This window comes from Fopius arisanus, unplaced genomic scaffold, assembly GCF_000806365.1.
Source record: "Fopius arisanus strain USDA-PBARC FA_bdor unplaced genomic scaffold, ASM80636v1 scaffold00150, whole genome shotgun sequence".
Taxonomy (NCBI): domain Eukaryota; kingdom Metazoa; phylum Arthropoda; class Insecta; order Hymenoptera; family Braconidae; genus Fopius; species Fopius arisanus.
Window position 1 is genome coordinate 59,639 of NW_011887889.1, and position 20,964 is coordinate 80,602.

The 20,964-nt window shown below is 41.2% G+C and overlaps 1 protein-coding gene across 1 annotated transcript in view; it reads right to left on the reverse strand.

The window, feature by feature from the left end:
• LOC105272233 (MAP kinase-activated protein kinase 2) overlaps positions 1-20,531 on the reverse strand; it is a 61,235-nt gene extending 40,704 nt beyond the window's left edge. Inside the window, exons 1-4 of the mRNA XM_011314251.1 lie at positions 20,054-20,531; positions 19,563-19,784; positions 18,322-18,634; positions 17,639-17,778 (exon numbers count right to left, since the gene is read on the reverse strand). Coding sequence (XP_011312553.1) covers positions 17,639-17,778; positions 18,322-18,634; positions 19,563-19,597 — 488 coding nt within the window. The 5' untranslated portion in view covers positions 19,598-19,784; positions 20,054-20,531. The remainder of the gene's footprint in view (positions 1-17,638; positions 17,779-18,321; positions 18,635-19,562; positions 19,785-20,053) is intronic.
• Between the last annotated feature and the right edge of the window lie 433 nt (positions 20,532-20,964).

A 20,964-nucleotide genomic window follows, 5' to 3' on the forward strand; every position in this document is an offset into this window, starting at 1 on the left:
CAATCAGGCTCGAAGAAGTAAACTGTTGAATGAAATCTCTGGTTCGGAGAATATTTTTAGTAATAACTTGTTCTTTAGTCTAATAACAATAATAGTAATAATAATATTAGGTTGCGTACCGACGGTAGTAACCGTACGGTTAGAATGCTTCATTTGCAGGCCAATGATCTAGGTTTGCCTAATTAATTTATTTATTATTAATTCTAATTGTAGTTTCAATGCCAAGCGGTAGTCCCGTCAAAAGGATGACTGTACCAGGCTTTTTCAGCGGAGGTTTTACTTTCCGTCCGGCCAATGGAGTACAATGGTGGTATGAGGCCGGATCGTGAAAACCTGAAGGGCATACGGGAAGAAAACATATCAAGTTATGTGGTCAGCGTTAGGCAACTCATTCTCCGATATTTATTTCCTCCATCCAGCTCCCTGAAGAACTTTCGGGCATCATAGCAAAGAATGGAGGACCCCTGAAAATACCTCCGAGGGTACTTTACCCTAGTAAGACCCTCTGACCGCCTGAACTTCCATGGGAAGCTACCGATTAATTTACAAACAAAGATGAGCCCGCAATTAAAAATGGAGTAAAACGAAGTATAGATGAGAAATTCAGAAAGGAAGTGCAGAAAAAAGAGGGAGACAGCGGAATTGAGAAAGAAACTAGAGAAAGAAGAAAAAGAGACAGGAGCCCCAAGCTATCCAGGAGAATGAGTACGTTTAGTTTTCTATGCACTTGCGACAATATTATACCCTGTCATTTCGACTAGCGTAGACCCCCTTCCTATTTTCCTATGGTATAATCGAGTCCTTTGCCTCCTTTTGAGACAGTAATCCTGTAGGGTAACTACCTAGGATTAAGAACGAGAAAGAACAGCAGAAAATTACCGAAAACACACCGTTACAGGTAACGATTAGTACAAAATTAGTAAATACACCTCAAATTCACCTCCGTTACCAGATTAGATTAGTCAACGAGTAATTGAGTGAAAGCCCCCGGCATCACCGTGAAAAATTGGCCGACGTGGTGGCTCTTGGTAGTCCTTGGAAAGCCGTTTTTGTTAATTGCATAGGGAAACCATAACTGAGTTTGAGATATCCGTGCGCCCTTCGTTGAGAGAGGATTGACGAATTTTCCCGTCAGTACGAGTAGAAGGCCATAGAGTCGAAATTAGCTCCCTCGGTTGCCTTGATCGCCAAAGCTTACGGTTTAGGAAAAATTTAGGATTAGTTAGTTTCGAAAAATTCAGGATTAGTTTGTGACGACCTCCTTCGTCAACCGAGTTTAATGTTTTTACCTCGTATTTGACTTTTATTGATTAAAAGTCCTTTTTTTAAAGAAAGTAAATCACAATTTGAGTAAAGCCTCTGGTGGACTCTGGAGCCCCCCTTCTATGAGACGAGCGTAGTCACGTTAAGTTTTTGAGGAGAGAACATTGTTCTCACATTTTGAGTATGGTTTGAGTATTTTTGGCGTCCCGGTTGTTGTTATGCCTGAAGAAATACGTGGTGGAGCGACTTAACAGTTGGGCAGAGGTGAATAATGGAGATTTTTGAGAGAATATAGAGTTTTTCGGGGAGCCTATTGTTGGCCATATAATGGCGTCTCTTGTGACGTTTCTTTAGAGTTGAGGAAATCTGACGATTTTATCTGACATTTAAAGGCAAATTTAAGTTTAAGTTTCCGATTAATATTGTCATTATTTTGCAGTTGTGGATATCTCATTTGGGATCGAGTTTCCAATAATTTGTGATATCGATTATCGGAAAAATCGATCAATTTAATTTTCTTTTGTCATGTTGATTTGTTCTTATCCTGACGAAGACATGAATAATGGAACATGAAAACGCCGAAATTTGATTTCTGCCTTATTTTGTGTTCAATTTTCTAATTTTTTGTATAAATTATAATAGTTTTGGCTTTGAATTGGAAAACTCGTAACTTCTTTGTTGCGATAGAGGAGAATCCCAGATAGGGGGTATCGTTTCTCCTCCCCCTTGTAATAAGTGGAGTCTATTCGTATAAATGAGCTGCCGGCCATTTTGAGTTTATAGGTTTTGAGTTAAACTTAGAGGACTCAGTGCCTCCAAAAAAATATTATCACTGACTGGCGCCCTGGCAAGATTTGGAACTATTAGATATGTTTCTTCGATAAGAATTAAAAATTTAAGTTTATTCTTTTCAGCAGTGACGTACATCACAAGTTCGTTTCGCAAACATTTAATTTAGTTAGAAGACCTCTCTCCGGAAAGAGCTCCTACGTGATAGCCACCTGATTCTAGGCGTAGACTGGACTATGACCTGTTCCCAAAAATTTCACGTTGTAACGTACCGACTGGGTAGAGCCAGTCGAAAGAGAGCTAACAATACAAATTATGTCTCAGAGAGACACGTCTTTGACTTGCGTCCAAAGCGCAGATGGCGATTTGCAGTATAATTTCTCAACCCTGTAAAGGGGAGAAACAAAAAGAGAGCAACCGTCTCTCCGTCCAACAATAAGAGCAGAACCGATAGCAGTGAGTGCACAGTGTTGTACAGCGGAATGGCCAGTTCTCAATACTGAGAAAGGAGACAATGTCTAGGCAGTACCAGAGTGTGTAGGATGGCTAAAAGGAAAGGCTAAAGACCTAGATAGCTAGCCAGGTACTTCCGCGCTCAAGGCAGGACCGAACACGAACTGAGCTGAGAGAACTCGCGCAGGAGCTCATATAGCTGCCACTGAAGAGTGGGAAAAGCGTCGTGTGACGTAGTCCCAAGTGCTCCCCACTCTGGTAGTCGTACGGAAGTACGTTCTGGGCGCCGCAGGTAATGTAGAAACACTACCACGGGTAGGTAATTGTAGCGAAGGCTACAACGTAAAATTCATATTTAAAGCATAAAAAATTGATATATCTCACTAAGAGGATAATTGCAGACTCAAGTTTGAATTAATTACGCGCCGCGAACTGGTAGCATTAAGAGTGGAAATCGATACGGTACCGAACGAGTCACGCCGTCACTTGATGGTCAAGGTCGAGAGCGACCTCAATCACGAGCGACAGGTTTGAGTGGAAACATGCGACCGCGCGATTGAAACTAGTTCAGCAACTGTATCGGGAGTCTGTCCAAGGCCTCTAGAATAAAAACGTTTTTTTTTAGGAGGCCAAAGCGGCGTCAATCTCAGGTTTTTAATAAAGCCAAACAGCAGCTATACCTGCACCCCCGAAGAAACATTGGAACTATTGCTGAGTGAACACTTCCCTAGCTTCGGTAGCTAGAACGTTGTGCAACAAGCTTAGAAGACAACAGCAGAGCAATATAAACCTCGCGACGGTTCCAGCAACCAAGATCGTGTACCCGCAAGGAATGGAATGTGTAATAAATTAATTTGAACCTCTAAAGGCGCCAGATGCAAATGGAATATACCTAGTGCTTTCGCAAGAAGGAATGGGCGTCATCTTGGGAACAATTACAAAGCTTCTCAGAACCAGCCTGGCACATAGTCAGTCTAGCCTCCTTCGTTTTCAAGATGCTAGAGAGACTGATGGACTGATACGTCAAAAAGTCACTGCTGATAAACCGATTACTCTCCTAATCACAGTATGCCTGTAGACAGGAAAGGTCCAGAGACCCAGCCTGCAGTATCCGGTAGGAAAAATCGAAGAGCAAATACAGGAAGAACGTTACGCAATGGGAATACTTCTTGACATCGAAGGAGTGTTTGATCGAAACAAATACGATGTAATAATGAAAGCCATGTCAAGGAAGGGTTACCCAGAGACTATCACTGATTGCACGCTAACCCTATTGAGAAGGAGGGCATTGACAGCAGTACACAACGGTGCAAAGGTGGAATGCCACCCCATAGGCGGCTTTCCACAGAAGGGGGTCTCCACTCCTGTGGTGAATTATGGTTGATGAACTTTTAAAAAAACTGGGCGAATAGGTTTAAACATGCTAAGGGCTAGATTAAACCATCCCGGGAGAAGCCTGGAGGAATGGTGTGACGAGACGAAACTTTCAATTAATCCTCAGAACACGTTAGTCATGCTATTCACCAGAAAATACAGAGTGACTCTAGATTTGCCACCTCTCGACCTCCTAATAAGCAAAGCAGAATGAGCTGGATACAGGCTGGTATGTCGAGGAGAATCGATTTCGCCCAGGGCTGCGTATGCTAAGCTGGGTATCCTGAAAAAAAGTTTTTAAATAAATGAAAGACATGACAGAATCACCAGGAAGTACCAGACCAGGGAGCCCTTTCCGACTTATAATCCCGAAAGAGCAGACTGGAAAATTCAAGAGACGACCAAACAATAATGTCATGCATTGGTACACGGGCGGGTCAGGATACAAGGACCGTTTAGGAGCGGGATTTTATGGACGTGTGGAGCACTATGGAGACTGCTGGTACCCCGGGAACCGAAGCCACAGTGTTCCAAGCAGAAGTGCTGGCCATCAAGAGATGCAGAGAGCTACTGGCAAATCGGCATAAAATGAACAAGTATATATTGTATTACAAGTTTTTCGCGTTACTAGTCAATATCACTAGTAGAAAGTCACTAGAAGCGACATCAAACGCCGGCGGAAAGAGCCAAGCGGAAAATGACTAGGAAATCAGACGACGGCCAATCAGGCCGCTCCGAAGGTGAGTGGGATCAAGCCTAAATCATCTGATGGGAAGAAACGTGGTAGGGTGAGACCGTTTCGGAATACTATAATGACGCTGACGATGACTGTTACCTATTTTAAAAACCCACCCAGTTGTGTTAGAGAGTCCAGGACCGATGTACAGGCCTTCCAACTGGGTGATTCCACAGCGCGCGGTCGATTCAGCCCCGAGAACAACGGCTAGGTGGAAGGACTAGCGCCCCGTGATCCCGTCGAGCTGATTGGTGGCTGTGAGGTAACGGATGACCCACACACGCCGAGAGGTTCAGATTAGGGGGAGAAGGCCCTGGGAAATCTTGAGGCAGTTAGCGGTGAGTGCTGGTTTTGAGTGGATGCCTTAGGAGCTCGGCATCAGTTGGTGGCGATAATCCCTTTTAGTGCTATGATGGGTACCCTGACGCGTCCCCGACTAGTGCGATGGATCGCTTTGTGGCTGCGGAACGAACGGTCTTGGCCACAGAGACCCATCTCCAGAGTGAAACTCGTGTTGGGGTGGATTAAGGGTTAGTCGTGGAGTCGATTCCCGTAGGCCCGATCATCCTCGAGTTCGGCTCGATATTAGGTGCGTGAGAAAGGTTTCCGGATGCCAGTGTCGCATATGCCTTGAGATATTTAGCGCCCTGCGGGGTGAGAAGGATCGTAGATGACCCATATCTCGACCCTAGAAGAGAGTAGAAGACGTGTGAGGGATGGCGACATAACTCCGCGAAAGACCTGGGGCATACGTCACCCGATATTTTTCTCTGACGACGCCGCGAATGTGGCCAAAATCGATAACCAGAGTTCCTAAGACGTTGGTGAACCTCGCCCACTCTACCATGTCATGATGATGCTGGCACGGCATTATGAGACCCGCCACTGACAGTCCGCGCAGTAAACGAAATTCCTTCGTGGCTGGTTTGTGTCAGGTTTTCCAGAAAAACCTGGCTGGTGCTCAATCGTGAGCGATAGAGACGACAGCCAGAATAGTTTGAGGATTTAACCCGGGATGTTGACCGGGAAAAAATAATCTTACAATTATAACGTTGTAGCGGTCGCTGCCTACACGCTCACTCCGCATCTCCCGTACGTCGACGCTTCAGTAATTTAGTGGGGAGCGGTAGGTACTACGTCACACTACTCCCACTTTGCCTCGGCTGTTTCGGGCTATATAACCCTCCACAACGAGCACTCTCTCCCTGTTTGTCCTCCACTCGCCCTGAGCACCGAATTCCCTGGCTAGCTCTCCGCTTAACTTCTCTCTTCTCTCTCTCTAACTAACCAACTAATTTACCTTCTCGTCATGGATATCACTATATATAATTAACTCCTTTAAACTCTGCTTTACACCACTTCCTCATTTGTTCTTTTTTTTTCTATCCATCACGAATCGATTTTCGGCTTGTTCTTCTCCAGTCATTGAATTTATTTGATATTCTTTCTTTCTTATATTTTCTCAATTAAAACTTTGACTTTTCCGGCAGCACCAATTGACTCATTTGTTTGATTTTTTTCAACTCTGCTGTAGTTCGTAATGACTGTGTAATGCTTTGATTGATTTATTGACTATTTACTTTTTTCTTACTATTTCATGTATTTTTTCTTTAATTTAATCAGACTTCATAAAACCTGTGATCACATTAACTAAAAGACAGTGACTTTTATAAATTAGATCGAATGATCAGTAAGGCTTGTAACGAGCATCGGGGATGCCCGTTAGTTTCCCCAAAATGATTAATAAAGAGAGAGAAAGAGCTCAGGGATACAAAATTATGTGAGAATTAAAATAATCGTTAAAATAATCGTTTCCCCCTTCGGGGTCCGTTAGAAATGAGTTAAATGGGTGGTGGTTAGTCGATATTAGGATTTTCCCCCCTTTCGGGGTGGTTTAGAGTAGGTACAGGATAGAGGGATTTTTAGAGGTTGGGAGAGTAAGCCCTCCGGGTCGGGTAGGTCCGGCTAAGAGGCCGGGGCTCTAGGAAAAAGGGTTCTGGGGATTAATTGGTACGGGTGGAAGGCCGCTCGGGATAAAATCAGTCGTTATCCCGGCGGATTGCCAAATTAATTAAGGGTCAGGAAAATAAAATTAGGTTTAAGATTTAGGAATAAGGGTGTTTTAATCCGAGAATCCCGGAGAACCGATCTCGGAGAACCGAAAAATTTTAGGATTGGGGAATTAATTCAAATTTGAATTAATTCCCCCGCGAAGGGCTTGACCCAGAATAAGGTAGAGGGATCCACCAATCGACACCGGATCGATTGGTAGGCGTGATTAGGGGGTCCGCGTAACGCGACACTGACCTCCGAAAATCAGTTACGCGTCGACCGTGAAACACCACGCACGTGAGTGAAAAAGTGAGACACCAGGACTTGGTGGGTTGTTAGTGATGATTTTTGGGATTTTAGGGGTTATTTTGGAGATAGAATTTGTGTGTGAAAATGTTCCACGGCCAACAAAAAGCCAGTGGTTTTCCCTCATGGCGTCATCGAGACAACCATCGAGTGGCAAGTGCAACAAGTGTGATCTACGCATTAATATTCCACGTGGCTATTAATTGGCCTAGCGTGGTTAATTACCGATTTTTACGTGTAGGGTTTTGTGAGGATGTGCGGGATAATGTTCCGAGCCGTATGGCTCAGGGTTTTCCGAAATCCACCAGGTGGATTTTTCGTTTCTTCTTTTCTTTTCTTTTTCGTTTTCCTTGAGTCTATTAAATATCCCTCGGATTATCGTCGATCGATGATCCTCGAGGCCACTTTTCAACGGCGTTAATCTGGGTATTGTGGGTTAATTAAGAATTTAGCTGGGATTTTGTTTGGGGGGGAATGTATATTCCGAGCCAATTAAAATATTAATGATATTTCAAAATAATTGAAATGATAATAACACTTGGAGATCAAATCAGTTACGTAAATCTACTGTAGTCAATTATTTTTCCTTTCGGTTGCGTATTCCCCAGTCCCGCGACAATATTATCGCGTGGGAATAGTATAGAGAGATTAATTTTTTTTTGCGTTAGAGTCCTTACGTTTTCGCTAATTATATATATTTTTTTCTTTTCATTTTTTCTCTTCCCTTTTTTTTGGGGGGGGGGGGGTGTTTTCGGCCAATGGTGTAATAAACCAGTTATACGCAAATTGAAATTTAACTGCTTTTGTAATTATCAGGTAAATTGAGATTTTAGGATTTTGATGATTTTGAGGTTTCGCGATCCCGTGATGACCTCATCACGTTGGAATTTTGTTTTTGAATTATTATCCTGCCACTATTGTTCTCAAGACAAAGGCAGTGTTTGGGTAAGAGAGTGAGAGAGATATTTTTCTTTTCGTGCGATTGCGGATAATCCAGACGTCAATACTGACATCATCGGTCCGGCACTTTGAAAAAAAAATTTATTGGGTCGCGAATTATCGTTGCTAAGTGGGATCCGTGTTCCCCGGGTAGCGTTATGAGTAGGGGGTAGTAACTCCGCGGAAGGAGGGGGGTTACCCCCGCGTTTAGCTGACGGCCAATTTTAAAGAGACCCTTAGCCTCCTTCCGCTCAGTACAGTTTAAGCATTTAAAGTGGCTAGTTTAAAACTTAGTATTGACTTATTAAAATACTACTGAGATTTATTATTTCGGGTTTGAGTCTGGCGGGACGCTAGTGGCAAACGCAAATTGAAAACCTTCTTTTTTTTTGTATGTGTTATATAGTTTTCAATATTCCATTTTCTTTTTTTTTACTGGAAAAAAAAAATGTGTTGTAAGTGTTTACAAAAATTTCACGTGGAGCTCCCGAATCTGACTTCCATTGACTACGATCGGCAAGTGAAATTTAAAAATTATCTTAATTTTATTCATCCCGGGTTATCGGAGACTTTCCGATCTCTACCGTTTTTCCGATTTATCATCGGCCTATTTTCCGATTTATCATCGGCTATTTTCCGATTTATCATCGGCTATTTTCCGATTTTCATCGACATATTTTCCGGTCTATTATCAACTACTTTCCGACTTTCAACGGCCTATTTTCCGATTTATTATCAGCTCTTTTCCAACGTACATCGGCTTATTCTCCGATTGGTATCGGCTATTTTCCGACTTTTTTTTTCTTTCTTTTCTGCATTGTTTTCGGTTAGTATCGGCCCCTTCGCCGATTTTCGTTTTTTATCGGGGTACACCCGATCCCCATCGGTCTTTTCCGAATTTTAGATTAATACTTCCCTCCTCAATCGGATTAGGAGAGGCCGATCATGGGCGATCATGATAGTGATTCGCCAGAATTACCTCCCAGTACTAAAAATCGTAGTACTGAGGCTCCTCGACCCGGTGGGTCTGGGATTCGCGGATCCGGAGCTGCGGCTCCAGGAGTCGATCTTACTGTCGACCAATCCGTCCAAACCGACGGCCACGAGATGGAAAATCTTGCGCCTCCCAAAAGGAGCGTTACGAGAAAAATCAACTCAACGACCGCGAAATCCAGTCATGGCTCTAATCGAATCGTCGACGAGGACCTTCCAGTAGGGACAATCCCAGCTGGCAATCCGGACAGGGCGGCTGGCGCACAAGCCAATCACCCTCCACGGCTCCGATCTTTACAATCCGAGGGATACAACCCTTCGGCATCTTATCCAGGCGAAAACCCTGGTCAGTTTCTCCAGCCACCGTGGTGGCTTGGCTACTATCCCCGACAACCCGGACCTTATTCGGGCGTCGGGGGTGAAAATCTCTATCCGCCTACACAGGCGGGTAACTATCCACAGCCTCTGAGGACCTTCCCTCGTGGACCGTGGCCATCTCATCCTCCCTAACACGGGAGAGACCTCCCCCAACGGTCAGGGGTAAATCCCCCTAATCTAGGGTGGAATCCTTTGAGAACCGGAGGTCAACATCCCTCGTACGAGAGACAAGTCCCCCGGCCGGTTCATCCCCTCGACGGCTGATTCCGGTTGAGGGAGACTTCCATTTTTCGGAAGAAGGAAGTAGTCCGAGACGTAGGCCTCTGGATTCCGCATCTCTTCTAGACTCAATGAAGAAATGTGGCGCGCACTTCTCCGGTCTTCCGCATGAAGACGTGGAATCATTCCTCGTGAGAATTGAGGCCGGGCGGGCATTTCTCCCCATCCCCGATGACGTTCGCATCGGTGGCATACTGGTTTTATTATCCGGTCCAGCACTGACCTGGTATCGGGGCCGTTGCCACGAATTCCGAACCTGGGAACAGGTTCGAGCTAATTTCCGAACCACATACACGGATCCTGATTATCAAACGGCGATCCGAGAGGAACTCGCTCTTCGTACTCAGGCCGAGGGTGAATCGGTCAATAATTATGTTGCGAGCATCCGCGGGTACTATTCGCGTATTAGCCCCGCGGTTAGTGGAATTGATCAGGTGGTACAAGCCCACCGTCAACTTCTCCCAACCCTCCAGGTCGGCATCGCCCTTCGGGACGGTATGACCATGGATGAGCTGGAAATGGCGGCTAAACGTCTCGAAAAGATCTACTAGAAAGCCGTCGAGAGGCGTCCGCCTCCAAGGCCGGAACACTCGATTTGCCCAAGTTTGGCTTATCGTCCATCTCATCCGGCTCGATCGCCGGCACGCACACCTTTCCGTCGTCCATTAGGGGCGTTCAGGCCTCCGTCCGTAAGGACGGTATCCTTCGACGACCAAGGCATCGAAGAATTCGAAGGGGGCTCCTACGCGGAATATGCGGGGGAATATCTCGCGGTCGACGCTGTTCAAGGACCGCCACCTCGGCCTCCTCGAATCATGAACAACAATCCAGCCAGACCTAGGGCTGGACCCTGACAAACTTATGCAAACCTCAACCCTTTATTTTCCACATCAATTCTTCCCACCATCAACCGCTCTTCCACCCTGATGCACTCATCCCACCATTAACCCACATTTCACCCTGATATACTCAGCCCACCCTCAAACTCTCATTTTTTCCCAATGCATTCACTCCATCTTCAACCACAGCACCCTGACACACTCACCCCAGCCTCAACTCATAATTTTTCCTATGCACTTATCCCATCATCAAACCCCACTTAACCCCAACACACTAATCCCACTCTCAAGCCGCCATTTTTCCCATGCACTCATCCCACAGCAACCTCTGCCTCCCCCCCACCTTATTTCACCCTGACCAACTCATTCCATTCTTAAACGGTCCCAGCATCAATCATCCATTTCACCCTGACTCGTTCAACCCAGATTCAACCCTCCGTTTTTTTTCTCTTTTCACCTGGCGAAGTGGTTAAGTTCATTGCTGCACAATGAATAGGTCCCACGTTCGATTCATGGCCGGACAGACTGGTGAGATCTAATCCGGTTCAAAAAACTCTTAATCGCCCCATAATCTCCTATGACTCGAAGCGATGTAAAAAGAGCATTAAAAAAACCTTCATGTTTTGACCTGCAATTAACGCACCATCAGCCCCCATTTCACCCTAATGCACTCATCCCAGCCTTAACTCTCATTTGAGCCTGATGCACTCATCCCAGCATCAACCACCTGTTTCACCCCGACACGCTCATCCCAGCATCAACCCTTCATTTTTTGTCCTGCACTCAATCCTCCATCAGCCTGCATGTCACCCTGACACAGTCATCCTTCCCTCAACCGCCCATTTTTTCCAATGCACTCATTCAACCATCAACCCCCTATTTTACCCTGCCACACTCATCCCAGCTTCAACCCTTCATTTTTTTCCTTGCACTCATTCAACCATCAACCCCAATTTCACCCTGACACAGTGATCTCATCATCACGCCACATTTCGCACACTTATTCGATCCTCGAACCCGCATTAATCCCCTCCGCCATCTTGGTAATGGGATAGTGAGGGTGAATATATTCAACCGATATTTATTGAATGGATAATGAGTGTTAAAAAATAGTGTCGAAATTCATAGGAACAGACCGACTCCGAATCACCCTCTGAGTCACTTCAGATACACCTGTAGAGACGTTCTTTTACCCCGTCGGCAATCTTGGAAATGAGTTACTGAAGGTGGAAAAAGTGTCGAAATTGATAGGCACAAATCGATGGAGAATCATCCCATGAATCGATTTACATACACTTGTAGAAACATTTTTTTTGGCTCGTCGGCCATCTTGGAAATCGCTTGGTGAGGGTGAAAATTGAGGATCGCAATTGATAGGCACAAATCGATTAAGAATCATCCCCTGAATCAATTTACATATCATGTAGAAACCTTTTTTTTAACCCCACCGGCAATCTTGCAAATTAGTTACTGAGATGTACAAATCGACTCGGAATACTGCCCTGAGTCGCTCCACATATATTAGTAGAGACATTTTTTTACCCCGTTAGTCATGTTGGAATTGGGCTGGTGAGGGTGGAAAGCAGAGTCGAAATTTATAGGTGCAGATCGACTCAGTATCACCCTTTGAGTCGATTTACATATATCTGTAGAAATCTTTTTTTTTTACTCTGGCGACAATTTTGGAGATGAGTTACTGATGGTGAAAAAATAGGGTCGAAATTTATAGGTACAGATCGACTCAGAATCCCCCCTCTCCTCTCCTTAGAACTGCCCCCCCCCCCCCTTCTCCCGGCTCCTGATCACTTCTGCCGTGAAACTCATTTTTGCCTCTCCGAGATTAAGAGGCCCCACTTCGTCATCTACCTAATTTTAGTGTCCTTAAAATTGACAGCTGATCACTTCGTCCTCGCGGACATAAATAACGGACGTTCCGTCCATCGAATCCTTCCGGGGAAAATCGCGAGAAATGTAATAGTTATGGTCACGGGCCGGTAATTGATTGTCGCGAGTGAAAAGTGGATGTATAAAATGTGGGGAGTGTTTTTTTGTCAGAGTGATTGAGCCGCCATATTTTTCTCCAAACGATCATTGGAGAATTCACCTTGGTAAAATCTGGGGGGTTTCTTCAAACGTAATTACACATTCATTACTCAATTTCCTACCCCTGAGACCTAATTACTGGCCCGGCAAAAATAATTATCTATTTATTGACTCTACGACGATATTTTTTGAGGGTCTACAGGGGCTGTCATTTATGTCCCCGTAAAACACGTTTTTTCTAGGGAATTTTCTAGGGACTTGTCGGCTGGAAATCCCTCCACCCGGGCCTCAAGGCATAAAGTAATTGTTTACGTGGAATTAGTTAATTTATATACACCGATGTGTTATAGTGTGTCTATACTTTAGTGGTTTTAGTGGCTAGAAAGCCATGACGCTAATCGAAAATTCGAATAGCCTGAAATTCACCGCAAATTAATGCGAAATTTAACATTGAAGTGGTAGGATTTGTTTGGGGGAAATGATCATTATTTTTAAAAAATTTGACTCCATTAAGTGAACTGAATAAGAGAGAAATCAATAAAAATCTTTTGTAGCAAACATTTTGAACCATGTTTGAATAGATTACCTCTTCGGACGAGTGCAATTGCATTAGATCAAGATAAGCGAGAGCGTATCGGGCAAGTTGACATTTTATACCCGTGTGACGTCATAGGCTGATGCTGCCGCGTCTACTATATCAAGATTTTGTAAAAGAATGCGCCAAACACATATTTCAATGTTGGTCATTTGAAAAAAAAATTGGAAAAAACTTAAAACAACAATTACTTAAAAATTGAAGCCATAATTATGAAAATTTGATAAAAAATACACAAATAAAAAAATACGCCAAGCTCATTGAATTTACCAGTGAGGAAAGCTGGTGATGATAGGAGTGCGTAAATCGTTTTGAGTTCTTCTCTATGAATGTCTTGACTAAGACGAATCCCATAATATCCTTCAAAGGACATCGCAATCAAATCGAATACTCGACTCAAGTCGAAAAGGGTAAAAAGGGCATTGTGAATCAACAAACTATTCAGCAATATGGTCAGGATCAACGTACTTGGTGCGGTTTTTTCGAAACTCACCACTTTCTCTTTAGAACTCGCGATAATAGAGTACTTTCCTCAATTACACGAACTGTAGTTCATTCTGGAAATTTTAGGGGAATCAACAAAGCGAAAAATTCAACTGAAAGTTCTATCTGATTATCATGAAAAGACCTATGAGTTTGAAATCTTGATGAGCAGACCATCGGATTAGGGAAGTTCCTTTGATTCAACTATGTTCGAGACTCAAACGATAGTAGTTCCACAGTTGATGCATAGGGATGAAAGATTCTCACGGGAAACTTTTCAGTCAGCAGTGCAGTACGGGTCAGCACTGCTCAGGTCAAGTTTCACGGGCAGCTTTTAACGAAGAGAGGAAAGATCGCATATCCAAATAGGTTAGGTTATCAGGAAAAACCGCGCCAAGTACGTTGATCCTGACCATATTGCTGAATAGTTTTTTGACTCACAATGCCCTTTTTACCCCTTTCGACTTGCGTCGAGTATTCGATTTGATTGCGATGTCCTTTGTAGGATATTATGGGACTCGTCTTAGTCAAGACATTCATAGAGAAGAACTTAAAACGATTTACGCACTCCTAGCATCACCAGCGTTCCTCACTGGTAAATTCAATGAGCTTGGCGTATTTCTTAATTTTGTGTATTTTTTTAAATTTCCATAGTTATGGCTTCAATATTCAAGTAATTATTGTTTCACGTTTTTCCCAATTTTTTTTTTCAAATGAACAACATTGAAATATGTGCTTGGCGCATTTTTTTACAAAAACATTTTTTGTTTTTGTTTTTGGGGGGATTTCAAGCATTCTTTCAAAATGGGCAAGAGATTTTACCCTTCCATTACCCAAGCTACTATCGAATGAGAGATTCTTACTATTACCTAGATTTAAATAAAATACAAAATGCATCGACAATATCCAATTATTGGAATGAGTCTTCCGTGCCCTGGAGTTTAAATAAGTGACTAATTTTATGTATCTCCACATAATTTCATGATTCTTCCTTCACAATCTTTCAATTATGCATTTGGAATAAGGACTATTGCGTATATATGGTATATATCTTTCTATTCGATGCATTGCTGTATAATATAAGTTTTGATTCATGAGTGAGCGATAATAGTGTATCAATCAACTATTTGAAGTTATAATTTATGTAAATAATTCATTAATTAGTTATTGTATTCATTTATTTTCCAGGTTTTCGATTAATATATCAAATTTTAAGAGAAATCGATCATTTAATTTGCCGAGTTATTCTTTTTTTGAAAATACAATTTAGAACGAGAATAAAATTTTCTAAATTTCATATTAAGCCTGTTTGAGGTTACGAATTGAATGTAATGCACAATAAAGGTCAGGTGATTTTATAAAATCGATTTGTTGTTCTTATCTCTTTTTTGGGGCGCTTGCTACTTGCATTTTGGCCCTAAAAATACTGGCTACGTGAAATAATCCATTATTTTTCTCTCAAAACACATGTATGGATAATCAAAAATTAATTAAGTTTTTTCACATTTTTCCAAGGCATTTTCCTTAATTATTTCTAAAACATCTCTTGTTTTGGAAAAGTGTATTTTCAAAATACATTTCATAGTTGAGGGTGCAGTAAAGAGTGTTTTTTTTAGAAAAATTGTTTATTTCCAAGGATAACTGAAGAAAGTGAAACAAATAGAAAAAGTGTTAGGTGTCAACACCATGAGATGCCAAATTATGCATTTCTTTTTTTTAATTTATCACTGAAAATAAACTCAACTTATCTCTTCTCAGGGCATTTTCCACGATACTTTTGCCAACCTCTCATTATTGGCGCGCGACGCTGATTACGAACCGATAACACACAGCGCCCGTTGGAAACAGATGCTGCCAACTTTCAAACAAACATCTGACGGCTTCAGTTTTGAAATAATCTCACCGCGGAAAATATGCGAAAAAATCCGTTGCTATGCTCGATTTTTTTTAATGGTGCGTTTAATTGCGAGAGGATTAGAATTAATGAAAAGAGCATACGCGATTTAGGTGATGTAACTAAGTTTATTTTTTCTTCAAATTGCCGTGTTTTAATTTAATTACGAAAATTAGTTCTGGAGGTAGTGGTAGGGGTAGTTGAGTCGTGTATAGATACTTGGGAGCGCTGGGCCTGTAGTTTGTTGTGTGGTTTGGAGGTTTAGAGGTTATGAAATATGTACTTGGCCGATACGCTCCCGCGTATCTCGATACGCGAGCCTATCGGCTAATTTGACATTTCATACCCGTGTGACGTCATAGCCCCATGCTGTTGCGTATAATATCCACGACACAACTACTCCTCGAATGGTTTTTATATTTTTTTCTCATTATAGGGTAATTTCTGGCGAAATCCGTCCTTCGTTACATTATATAAGTTGACTATGGGCTTTCTAATGGTATTTGTATTTCTTGATAAGCACTAACGAATAAAAATATCCACCCATGGCAACTATCATGTAATATTTTTGCCATTTTATTTTCTCAGCGTTTGACTTGTTCGTTGGCAACGACCATAACGTCTGTTTCTCTCTCTACTTCTATTTTTCCCGCTTCTGCCCGTCGCCAAATTTCGTGGCGGTGGCGTCTGAACTAAATTAAGAGTACGTACGTCAATAGTGCAGGTCATGAGCACGCAAGTCTCGACAATGATGTAGCACTGCCAGAAGGATCGTGGGAGTAGTAATCGCGTCAGTGGCAATAATATTTAGGCTTAGTTAAAAATTAATTTCTTAATAATGATGGAGAGGTGAACCCAACGGCATTCGATTGAGGACTAAAAACTCAATCAACTGACTGCAGTGTTATCTCTTTAACATATATAGGAAAATAGAAACTTTGCGTTGAAAGTTACGCAGAGAACTGAATTTTTAAATGAGTGAAGTCCTTCAGTGTCACTCGCGCTTTTTAAAATTAATTCCTCCCCTCCTACTAGAGATTAAAAAAAGAAATCGTCATCCACTCGTTTAGAGTTGAATTCTGAATCGATTGGTGTTAATTTCATCTGCCCCTCTTAATGTGCAGAAGATAAATGATTATTTAATTTGGGAAAAATATTGTCGGCTCCCTGAGTGCTTAAGATCTGTGTAATCTTCTTCAGCGCCGTTATGATTTTCGACGCGTTTTTCCCGCGTCCTTATGGAAGTTGCAGAAATGAAATATTAGTCAGTTGACTGAATTTACAATCATCAATCGGATGTCGGTTTCATTTCTCCACCCTAATTAGAAAAGGAGGAATGAATTTTTAACTGACCGCAAACATTGTTGGGCCACTTGCAGCTTGAAAATCGTATGTAATTTTAAAAAATAAGTGAATTCTTCGCAGAAAAATCGCAAAACAAATTTTGTGAAATACTAGTGTGAAACATTAATGATTCTAGTTTTAGTGAGACTCGTAAATGCTAAACTTAAACAAACTGGCATTGTGAGAAGTATCATCCATTTAATATTCGTTTTCCGAAAAAATTTTTTCGCCAATTTCAAAAATTGACATACTATCCTAAATAGATAATGAATAGTAGCATTGAAAATTAATTGCCACCAAATCTCGACAGTATAGTTCTATTGAACAGAAAAAGTCGTCACAATCACCTAATTGATATTCGTACTTATCATGAAGTGAAGAAATTTTAACTCGTCTAAAAATATGAACTATGTAAATATCGTTCACGGTATTAGTCAGGCTGATACTGATTGTTTCGTCTATTATTTAAATGCACTTGCAGGAACTAACAGTTTTTAAAAAAAAACATTGTTTGTATCTACAGACGAACTTTTCCGTCTTCACTGCTAAATTCGCAATTCATTGACCATACCTCAATGAATTGCGAATTTAGTAGTGAAGACGCAAAAGTTCGTCTTACTATTCGAATTTCTTACTTAGCATCACGCCTTTCTCATGTGGGTGCGCATATTTCTACCACTCGGCCACCTGAGCTTTCTTCCAATAACCCCGCGCCTACGAGAAAATTTCGGGCTTACTGTACCCAAACTCAATACGTCCTGAAGTCATAGCACGTTCGATTTATATTTAATCTCATGAAAATTCCATTGAATATCCAATGTATTGAAACAATGAAAGATAAAAACATGTGCAATTCGACAAACATAAAAGCAAATTACCATTCCATAATGACAAGTAGACATTTGTTCCCACTGTATGCATTTTCGTAGACCTCTTTCACTTGTACAATGTGTTTGCAGTTAGAAGCCCTCCAGTGCAATTCAACTTCCCGTCTCGCTTTAACACAGTCGTGAAGAACCTGTATGAAAGGGGTTTTTATTAAATAACCAAGATCCATCATCACCCAAGAAGTAGTTTGTCCATCTTTTCAACCACTCATTATTAAACTGATCGATTTCTCAGTTAAATCAATGAATCGATTAATGAATTACATTAGTATGAGTACTTCCGTGGTTGGTGAATCGTTGAAAAAGAACTTTAAATTATTTCCCTTTGTAGCAAAGAGAATATAATGTGACTTTATGATATAGATTCAAGAAAGAGGACTGTTTTGCCTGCTTCGTGCGTGGCAAATCTCCTGTTATCTGAGTAGCTTCAGAGAGTTTTATACAAAACATATGAAAATAAGTACTTCCTAATAAAGATGATTGCAGTGCTGTCCCCACCCCACCTTCGGCTCGGTTAGTAACCATTGCTCACGTCAAAAATCACTTTTCTTCCAGCGTTATCATAATATTTCTCCAAGATAACACATTACCAAAATAACCTTTCAATTATGGACGAACGTAGCACATTATACTTTACAAAACTTATTTACGAAAATGTACAGAATTTCGATTACCTTCAATGCATATTTCTGTCTAGTAACTTTATCGTAACATTGTACGACTTTGCCATTAATTCCCAATCCAAGCACCTGATTACTTATTTCATAATCATCACTTATGGGAGATTCTCTGGGGATCCGCTCTTCTATTTTTGATACGGGCAGTTCCATCATTGCGGCCAAACTTGTTGTTGGTTTCTGCCTTTGAACACTTTCTGTAACTCTGTATACTGCTGTCTTCACAGTTGGCTGTAGATCAGCAGCACTACGTTTACGTGTTCTTTTTTTTTTAGCTTGTGCGTCCAATCGAACAGATCTCTTCGACTTTCTATGAGAATAACACAGAAATGTGAATTGGATTAAAGTAAGTAAAATATGTAGTGGATTTCTGGTTATTTACCGCTGAAAATAAATGATTCTCCTCTCTCTACATTAAGCACCATATTGCAGATCCAATGCACAAAAAACTAGGTCAAAAAATTGTTCCAGCACATAAGAATAGAGTACTCGCATTTGGTTCATTCTCCAATCTGCATATTCTTATTGCTAAGAACAACCTTTTCACTCCGATGACGAAAAACAAAACCTATGCCCGAGATGCGTATGTTATTTCATATTCCAGGGTGCAAGAAAAAGTGTGTAATCGACTAGGTATTGTCCGCTAAAGTGTAAAGAATTTTCCGGGAAAGCGCTTATCATTATAAATAGTCAATATATGTCCGGCAAAATAGATTTGACAGTATTAATTGGTTCTGCGTCAATACGAATCAGCCATGTCCATATTACCCACATTAGTCTGAAATATTCGAAATATATCTCTTAGTTTCCTGAACAGTTTCATCATGAAAGATGACTAGCGACTGAGTTAGATACATAGGTCACCCGGAGCAGCGCAAATCAATTAGTACCAGAGAAATTAGTAGGTTTAGAAAACATATCTAAGGATTTTAAGTGAAATATTTGATGGGTTAGAACAAAGACCTTCATATTTCAATGAACCTATAAGCATTGCTCAAATATCAATACAACAATACCGACATAACTGTTAGAATGAGTATATCTCAATAAACTGATGGACTGAAAAGCGCATAAAATGATGATATAGTATCACAATCTGTTCCCAATTATATTAATTAGTGTTGTAAATTATGAAAATATGAAAACTGATAAGTGTAGTTAACCAAACATTGATGTCTGACGTTGTCATCGCTTTAATTGATGATATAAAAACAAATGGAAAGAAAAAAAAATATGACCTCCAAAAGGTCCAATTAGTGATAGACTTCGACATCGATGGTTTTTGATTCCTTTGGTATTTATTAAATATTGTTTGAATATTCCTGTGGACTCTGGTGTAAGCTTCTTGGATGAGCAATAACGTCGGATTTTCAGTAACGCCACGATTGGTTAAGATTATTGCAACCGTAGAGCGTACAATTTTTCAAGGTTAAGTGGTGTAAATTATCAAGGAAGGTACGCTGAAAAAAAATAAAGAAAGCAAGATTTTTTCTCATTATTCATTTGTTATGTTGTTGTCATGAGATATTTAATCATATTCGCTATTTGATATAGAAAATAAGTGCAATACATAATAAAAGTATATGAAAATGTAGTGGATACGGAAATCGAACAATTTTTAATTAAAGTCTGAAATTAGGCAAAGTATCAAATGACACAACTCTATTCGCAGAATATTCGAGAGTACTGTATTCTGCAACGTATTTTAAAGTCAATCATGACAACATACCTGATATTCTAACCAATATCGTCGCAAGGTCTACACTGTGAACGCTTGAAAGATGAATGCATTCGCGACCATATCGTTGGTTGCGCACCGTCACAATGATAATCTATCTTTTTTTCTGAGTTTATCTGGAATCATAATCTACACTACTCGGCTCACATGTGCTTCGAAAAAGTTCATGTGTATGCTTTCATTAAATATTATTAAAGCATACTCAGATTTAACCGCAGATATCGCACTGCTCTGGTGAGAACCCTTAGCCTATTACTGTTTTACGGACTTTTTTTTTTATTCTTTAGTCCACTAAATTTATTTATTAGTTTTCCCTTCTTATAGTTCTCTGAGTCCTTAACTTATTTAATTGCGATACGTCAAATATTAAATGTATATATCCTATGAACAATCGATCTCGATGTCTCTATTCTTCAGGATATATCTGAATATTATTGGCAGAGATTATAGGGGAGATTGCTACAGAGATTATAGGGGAGATTGCTAACGCCAATGGCGAAGCTTCAACCGCAAAATTTCCTAGCGGAACTGGCGGAACTAATTTTGCGGGTGTACCTGTGAATCAAACAGGTCGCGAGGGCAAGAGTGTCGGTAATTTTCGGAGGGCTTGGGTATAGATAAAGCAGAGCGCGAGCCCGAGCGTGTCGATAATTCGGAAAGACCAGCAAACGCGAGAGTGTCGATAATTCCAGGAAATCGTGACGAAAGAAAACATCCCATATAGAGCGGAGTGGGGGTATGATGGAGAAACAATCGATGGACGGAATGAAAAAATGAATTCACTTTTGTAAATTCGAAAAATTGTTTAACAAATTGGGGAAAAATTGTCTCGCAAATATATATTCAAACGATTGAGAATCGTGTGAAACGTGGAGATTTATGGGTCCCTCAGAACTTTTTTT